This window comes from Brugia malayi, assembly GCF_000002995.4.
Source record: "Brugia malayi strain FR3 genome assembly, contig: Bm_026, whole genome shotgun sequence".
NCBI lineage: Eukaryota > Metazoa > Nematoda > Chromadorea > Rhabditida > Onchocercidae > Brugia > Brugia malayi.
Genome location: NW_025062301.1, coordinates 24,135 through 32,707, shown reverse-complemented (window position 1 = coordinate 32,707; position 8,573 = coordinate 24,135). Strand labels below are relative to the sequence as shown.

The 8,573-nt window shown below is 28.1% G+C and overlaps 1 protein-coding gene and 6 pseudogenes across 7 annotated transcripts; 4 read left to right on the top strand and 3 right to left on the bottom strand.

Annotated features, from left to right (window-relative positions):
- Positions 1-218: 218 nt before the first annotated feature.
- Bm17151 (Uncharacterized protein) lies at positions 219-2,436 on the top strand (the record flags this gene model as incomplete). Its single annotated transcript, XM_043082918.1, has 2 exons — positions 219-447; positions 2,228-2,436. 2 exons carry the CDS (start codon positions 219-221, stop codon positions 2,434-2,436), a joined length of 438 nt encoding a protein of 145 aa, XP_042938852.1.
- Bm18387 lies at positions 422-1,063 on the top strand (annotated as a pseudogene). Its single transcript has one exon. A coding segment is annotated over exon 1 (642 nt).
- On the top strand, positions 428-925 carry Bm18386 (annotated as a pseudogene). The gene has a single exon. A coding segment is annotated over exon 1 (498 nt).
- On the bottom strand, positions 1,927-2,097 carry Bm18385 (annotated as a pseudogene). Its single transcript has one exon. A coding segment is annotated over exon 1 (171 nt).
- Positions 2,437-2,642: 206 nt separating the features above from the next.
- On the bottom strand, positions 2,643-2,876 carry Bm18384 (annotated as a pseudogene). The gene has a single exon. A coding segment is annotated over exon 1 (234 nt).
- A 921-nt stretch (positions 2,877-3,797) lies between these two features.
- Positions 3,798-4,094, top strand: Bm18383 (annotated as a pseudogene). Its single transcript has one exon. A coding segment is annotated over exon 1 (297 nt).
- Positions 4,095-4,483: 389 nt separating this feature from the next.
- On the bottom strand, positions 4,484-4,672 carry Bm18382 (annotated as a pseudogene). The gene has a single exon. A coding segment is annotated over exon 1 (189 nt).
- Between the last annotated feature and the right edge of the window lie 3,901 nt (positions 4,673-8,573).

The following is an 8,573-nucleotide window of genomic DNA, read 5'->3' as shown; positions in this document are numbered from 1 at the left end:
CAGGACGTTCCAAAATTTTACTTCAAGCCACAGTAGCCTAAACTCTGGGCCGAAACATTCAATTACCTCAAACTTGGGTAATATATTGGTTGCTCAATTAAATGGTATCATTCTACATTCTACAGTTTAATATATATGCCGATTTTACTATATAAAAAAATTTTTGATAAATTTTGTATCGTAATATATAATATTAAAGTTTTAAAGGTTATTGTATCATGGCTTTATCAAAATTTCCTGATCTGAAATTTGACCTAATATTTAAGAAAATCTTTGGCACTGAAAAGAATAAGAAGATTCTTATTCGCTTTCTCAATGATATTTTAGGATTCACTGAAATAAATGCTATACAAGCGGTAGAATTCTTAAGCGCTATAATCGATCCTGATATTACCTCTGACAAACAAAGCATAGTTGATGTTTTCGCAAGGATGCCACTGGAACCAGGTGTATAATTGAAGTGTAGCTCGCTATAAACAAAGACTTTAAGGAACGTGTTCAACTTTATGCTGCTAAGGCTTACTAAGGCAATTAAATAAATCGGTTAAGGCTTGCTCAATTAGACATTGATTTAAAGAAGGTTTTCTTTATTGTAATTTCCAATTGTAACTTACTCTCTAAAAAGGTTGATTGTGTATCTACTCATAATATACATGATACAAAAACCAATGGCTATTACTTGAAAGATTTTCAATTTATTTTTATTGAACTACCTAAATTGTCTAGGAGTAAAGTAGAGCAATTAATAAATATAGTAGAGCATTGACGCTTCTTTTTTAAGAATGCAGAGGATACCACTGAAACAGATGTAAAAGCTAGCATACGATGGGTTAGATGAGTTCCGTTGGAATGAAGAAGATAAAATAGCGTATGAAGAAAGAGGAATCTAATGAATCTACAGAAAGACAAAGCCATCCTTGAATACAGCTACTAAAAAAGGTAGAGGAGAAGGTGTCAAAACCAGCAAAGAGAGAGGCATCAAATTGGAGCAGAGAAAGGTAGAGTGAAGAAAGCTAAAATAGCAGTACCGAAAAATTCACTTAAGGCAGGTATGTCTATAAGTCTTCCAACGTTGAAAAGAGAAATAATAAAATCAAAAGAACTAAACCTAGTAGAAAAAATAAAAATAGAACAAATAATTATGAAATCAATAACTTCAGATGCTAGCAAGGATAGTAATGAAAATCATTCTAATGCAGAAACAAATGAATACTACCGGAATTATTTACCACATCAGGAAGAAGTCTAACGCACACATCAACAACTACCATCGCTACTGGTTCACCTCCTGAAACAGTATGAGGAGTATGCTCACCCATACCCTCAAATCGACCACATGATGTCGTTACATGAGGAAATCCTACCAACAATAAACTTCCCATTATCAGTTATAAGTCCTCTTGTGCGTTTTCACTCCATTCTATCATTTCGGCATTGCAGGCTGTCTGTAAATCATTCTGCGCCGACTGATTCAACTTATCCTCTTTTACATTTGCTTTTATTTTCCTCACGTGGTTTAATATCTATCTACATGAATATCTTCCATTTCTTCAGAATGCTTATCACAGATAAGCTCCTCCTTCCTTATTCGGCCAATTCGATTGTGCACAGAATTACAGCTATAGTTGGTGATATATTTGTTCAGTAATGTATGGCAGAGAAGGTGCAAAGCAAATAACCGCAAAGTAGTATTCAACACATATGTCAAACTTTGTTTGCCTCTCTGCTTACTTTATCTCCATATGCACTTGTTGTTTGTTGCTAATTCCAAGTGATTGTCACAAAAGTCTTTCCAAAAAAATCCTTCTACTGCACCCAAAGCTTCACAGTATTCAAATTTTAATAAGTTATTCGTTGCTATAACTTTATATAGTTTAGACAGTATCTATTGATCCACTATCTCATCTGGATACCTTTCCATGAATTAGAAACAAACTTGCTGGCATTGAAAAGTTTTGTAACCAGGCACTTGCCAATTTTGAGTATGTTTTCAGAGTAGACTGTATCAACTCCAAGCCTTCAGTCTGCTGTCCAATAACGCACTACATCTGCACCGTATGTATCAAGTATCGATTTTGGAGTTATTATATTACCTTTGATTCACTCCTTCCTCTGCACAATCATCATTCAAACAACCCTCAAAGAAAGTTCCTTTCTCCATATTGAAATAATTTGGAGATATTTCAGAAAAAGACAAAAAATTGCTTATTTTCTCCATATTCAATAGACACAGCTTGCAAAGAAGACTGTACACGTTTTACACAAGCAATATTCAGCTGGGTAGAGCGTTACCCTTCAGAGGTAGGAGATGTCGGCAAGGGTGCAGCAGGAGAGTCATCGATGGAGGAGCATGTGGCAGGGATGGGTAATGGCACTGTAACAGGCGCAGCGCTCGGTAATTGCAAGAGCAACAAGAGAGGCAAGAGCTGGAGTTAAGGATAAGGCGTCAAAGAGTGATGCAAGCTCACTTACTTAGCTTATTCTGGGCAAAACATGCACATTTGCGCACTTTCTTCCCAAGTGACGTCATGACAATAAATAGATAGCATTGGTATTATTGATTACAGTAGCAATAGCAGGAACACTTGTATTCTCAAAGAAACTTGGTTGCAAATCAGTGATATTACCATATAAGTCACATCTATTCTTGCAGTAACTTTCTCACTGCCAATCCCAATGAAATACAATTTAATAAATGCACTGCGAGAAATGGCTAAAACTATGAATATAGTAACTAATAGCTTAGCGGTGAAGTTGTGCTCTGCACCACAATCGATTATGTTACTCAAGCCTCTGCCAACAAGGAGAATCGTTAAGATGAAATAATGCAGATTAGGTTTTATGTAATGAAATAATTGCCTGGTATTAGATCGCATCTTATTTTGAAGTTTCTAAAGTTAAGTTATGGATTTTGACTTCAGGAGAAAGAGGAAAGGTATAGTATAAAGGAACTAGTCTATAGCTTGTCTTTTAAAAGAAATACGCTCACGAAGATTTAATATGATAGTCTGATTTCTACTGAGGACAGCATTATGCCAAATGCAATGCTCGAAAAAAGAGGAGCCGCCGTAGCTAAGCAGTGGCAAAGTTATGCTAAGTGGTTAGAAGAGTGTCCAACGTTACCCCTATGTTTATTGTAAATTGTGGAATAAAGTGAATTGAGATATCCAAAGTTAGCAGCAGATTAAAGGTAAAAGAACTTCATATAGAAGTTGTTCACTCTCTAATCCTGTAAATTGCCGTAGTGTCTTAAACTTTTTATAGGTGCGTTTCGATTTGTAGAGGTAAAAACCTGAAATTTAGGTAAGATTGCAAGAGAGGACAATAGAAAATTGGCCTCTAGGGGGGCAATTTTGTAAGAGAGTTTCTAAGATCTATAGAGCTATAAAATGGTAATGTAAGGCTGTTAAATGCGTCTCAAGCCAATTATCTATACTTTTTTCGAAATTTCGATGAATTATATTTTGCATCTACACTTTAAATGTTATAAGGAAGCTTAAAATTATAAGTTAAAAAATATAGTTGAATATTTGCAAAAAATAGTGTATTACTATTAAGTTAATTTCTTATGGCTTTTTCTAAATTCCTTACCAAAACTGGACCTGACTTTCAAAAAGATCTTTGGCACGAAAGAAGTAAGAATATTCTTACCCATTTTTGAGCGAAGTTTTAGGGTATACTGAAGTTAATACTATGCAAAAAATAGAATTCATCAGCGTCATTATGAATTCTGAATTTGCTTCTGAGAAACAAAGCATGGTTGATGTTCTCTCAACGATTCTGTTGGTAATAAGTTTGTGGTTGAAATGGAGCTTACTCGTGACAAGGACTTTGAAAAATGTGCTCAATATTACACTGCCAAAGCTTCTCAAGGCTATCTGGTGGATTTACAAAAGATTTTCTTTATTATAATATCAAACTGCACTTTATTTCCCGATGAGTGAGTCAATTATATATCTAGCTATAACATAAGAGACGATGAAACTAGTGAGCATGATTTACAAGATTTTCAATTCGTGTTCATTGAACTATCTAAATTTCCTAAAAGTAAAGTAGACTAATTAACAAGCATAGTAGAACGCTGGTGTTTCTTTCTTTAAGTATGCAGAAGAAATAACAGATAAAAACTCAAAAAAGATAGCAGGAGAAGTATTAATCATAAATTAAGCATATGATGAGTTAAACAAGTTTCATTGGGATGAAAAGTACCTAACAGCGTATGAAGAAAGAATAATGAATCTGTACAGAGAGGAAGCTATCCTTGAAAAGAAACTTGCAAGGTATGGAAGAAGGAAAAATTGAAGTGGCAAAGACAAAGGCTGGCTGATAGTGTTGACACCAATACTATTCTCAAGTTTACTGGTCTTTCCATCAGTGAAAATGAAAATAATGCAGGATCAGAAGACGCTCATCAGTTAACCCAACGCGGGACGCGGACAGAATGACAGAATGCTATCAAGTGTACGGTTATACAAGGAACCTAATAATAATTGGTAGAGTCCCTCAGTTTTTCAAAAAAATTGTTTTGAGAAAAAAACAAAAAAGCGCACTCAATTTCTGATACCCCGTCATAAACTTCAGGTATGTGGTTGCAAAACTGAAATATTTTAGCACCATTTTCAATTTCTCCACCATTTGAATTATAGGCTCTAGAGTACAACCGTCTAACCCTTAAAGGAAATAGGAAATTTTATGAAAAAACAATAATTTATTAGAATTTTGCATGTTAAACTATAAAAAAAATTCTAATAATACCAAAAATTTATTTTAATTAAATGATAAAATATTGAAAAATTTCAACTCCTTAAAACAAATAGATATTTTGAACTAAATTGATTAATTTATATGCATTGCATGGATACTGGTCACATACATTGTGGTCGTTTGACCAGCAAAAATAATAAAATCAAGTTTAGAAATTGAGTTTTGATTAAAATTTCAGTTGCGAAAATAATAAAATTTTTAATTAGTCATCGATCTAATTCATTTTTGCATTTAATGCTAATTTTTAATTCAAATTTAAAATTGATTTTTGCGAAAATTCTATAATTTGTAAGAATTTTTGCGTAATAAACTGGGAAAAAACCCTGCTATTATCAAATTTAATCTTAATTAAATGTTAAAATATTAAATAATATCAAATCATTAAAATGTTAAAATATTAAATAATATAAAATCATCAAAAACTAATTTTAATTAAATGATAAAATATTGAAAAATTTCAACTCCTTAAAACAAATAGATATTTTGAACTTAATTGATTAATTTATATGCATTGCACGGATACTGGTCACATACACCATGGTCATTTGACCAGCAAAAATAATAAAATAAACTTTAGAAATTAAGTTTTAATCAATATTTTATTAGCAAAATTAATTAAATTTTTAATTTTTCACGATTTTAATTCATTCTTACGATTAAAATTAATTTATATTTCAAATTTAAATAATACATTTATAAAAATCCCATAATTTGTACGGGTGTTTTGCATACTAAACTAGGTAAGAAGTCCTACTATTACGGTGTGGTCAATTGACAACATAAATAAGAAAATAAACTTTAATAACTATGTCTTTTTTAATATTCGAGAAGTGATATTAATAAGATTTTTAATTTGTCGTAGATTTAATTCATTTCTGCAGCTAAAATTAATTTTTGTTTGAAAGCTTAAGATAGAATTTTATGAAAGTTTTATGATTTGCAATGAATCAAAACCTTTTTTGTATATTAGACTTTTTTCTATAATTTCTAGTAATATCAAATTTTACTTTAATTAAATGTTAAAACTGTTAAAAAATATATTATTCATTAAAAAAAGTTAGATATTTTGAGCTTAATTGATTAATTTGTATGCATTGCACAGGTACTGGTCATCTACGGTTGCTCATTTGATCAGCATAAATAACTAAATAAACTTTAAAAATTAAGTTTCAATCAATATTCGACTAGCAAAATTGATTAAATTTTTAATTTATCACGGTTTTAATTCATCCTTACAATTCAAATTAATTTTTATTTCAAATTTAAATATCAAATTCTGTGAAAATTTAATGATTTATTAGAGTTTTGTATATTAAAAAGTAAAATGAATCCCTGTGTTGTCAAAATTTATTTTAATTAAATGTTAAAATATTATAAATATCAATTGTTTAAAAAAAAAAAAATAGATAATTTGAGCTTAACTGATTAATTTATAAGCGTTCCATAGTACTAGTTATTTACGGTGTGGTCATTTGACAAACATTAATAATAAAATAAACTTTAATAATTAAGTTTTAATTAATAATTGATAGGCAAAATTAACTAAAATTTTTAATTTATCACGGTTTTGATTCATTCTTACAATTGAAATCAATTCTTATTTCAAATTTTATGAAAATTCAATAATTTGTTAGGATTTTGTATATTAAACTATAAAATAAATTCTAGCAATATCAAAGAATCATTTTGATTAAATGTTGAAATATTAAAAAAAATCGAATCATTTAAAAAATTAGATAATTTGAACTTAATTGATTAATTTGTTTGCATTGTACAGGTACTGGTCACATACATTGTGGTCATTTGATCAGCATAAATAATTAAATAAACTTTAAGAATTGAGTTTTGAATTAAAATTTCACTCGTGAAAATAATAAAATTTTTAATTAGTCATAGATCTAATTCATTTTTACAATTAATGCTAATTTTTAATTTAAATTTAAAATTGATTTTTATGAAAATCCTATAATTTGTAAGAATTTTTGCATAATAAACTGGAAAATAAACCCTGTTATTATCAAATTTAATCTTAATTAAATGTTAAAATATTAAATAATATCAAATCATTAAAATGTTAAGATATTAAATAATATCAAATCATCAAAAACTAATTTTAATTAAATTTAAAGTATTAAAAAATCTCAAATCATTAAAGAAATAGATATTTTGTACTTAATTGATTGAATTTTATGCGTTGCAAGGTACTGGTCACACACACCGTGGCCATTTGACAAGCAAAAATAATAAAATAAACTTTAGAAATTAAGTTTTAATCAATATTTTATTAGCAAAATTAATTAAATTTTTAATTTTTCACGATTTTAATTCATTCTTACGATTAAAATTAATTTATATTTCAAATTTAAATAATACATTTATAAAAATCCCATAATTTGTACGGGTGTTTTGCATACTAAACTAGGTAAGAAGTCCTACTATTATCAAAATTTAATTTCAAAGGATGTTAAAAGTATTAAAAAATATCATTTAATAAAAAAAAAATTGATTATTATATACGCATAGTGCAGGAACTGGTCACATACATTGTTGTCATTTGACATCTTAAATAATGAAATAATGCTTAGGCTTAGGCTTAGGGTGTACTTAGGCTTAAGCTTAGGGTATACTTAGGCTTAGGCTTAAGCATTATTTCAAATCTAAAAATCAATTTTGGTGAAAATTTTATAATTTGCAAGAGTTTTTGTATATTAAACGGGAAAATAATTTCTAGTTTTCTCAATTTTGATTTTAATTAAATGTTGAAACTATTAAAAAATAGCAATTCATTAAAAAAAGTTAGATATTTCGAACTTAATTGATTAATTTGTGTGCATTTCATAGGTACTGGTCATTTACGGTGTGGTCAATTGACAACATAAATAAGAAAATAAACTTTAATAACTATGTCTTTTTTAATATTCGAGAAGTGATATTAATAAGATTTTTAATTTGTCGTAGATTTAATTCATTTCTGCAGCTAAAATTAATTTTTGTTTGAAAGCTTAAGATAGAATTTTATGAAAGTTTTATGATTTGCAATGAATCAAAACCTTTTTTGTATATTAGACTTTTTTCTATAATTTCTAGTAATATCAAATTTTACTTTAATTAAATGTTAAAACTGTTAAAAAATATATTATTCATTAAAAAAAGTTAGATATTTTGAGCTTAATTGATTAATTTGTATGCATTGCACAGGTACTGGTCATCTACGGTTGCTCATTTGATCAGCATAAATAACTAAATAAACTTTAAAAATTAAGTTTCAATCAATATTCGACTAGCAAAATTGATTAAATTTTTAATTTATCACGGTTTTAATTCATCCTTACAATTCAAATTAATTTTTATTTCAAATTTAAATATCAAATTCTGTGAAAATTTAATGATTTATTAGAGTTTTGTATATTAAAAAGTAAAATGAATCCCTGTGTTGTCAAAATTTATTTTAATTAAATGTTAAAATATTATAAATATCAATTGTTTAAAAAAAAAAAAATAGATAATTTGAGCTTAACTGATTAATTTATAAGCGTTCCATAGTACTAGTTATTTACGGTGTGGTCATTTGACAAACATTAATAATAAAATAAACTTTAATAATTAAGTTTTAATTAATAATTGATAGGCAAAATTAACTAAAATTTTTAATTTATCACGGTTTTGATTCATTCTTACAATTGAAATCAATTCTTATTTCAAATTTTATGAAAATTCAATAATTTGTTAGGATTTTGTATATTAAACTATAAAATAAATTCTAGCAATATCAAAGAATCATTTTGATTAAATGTTGAAATATTAAAAAA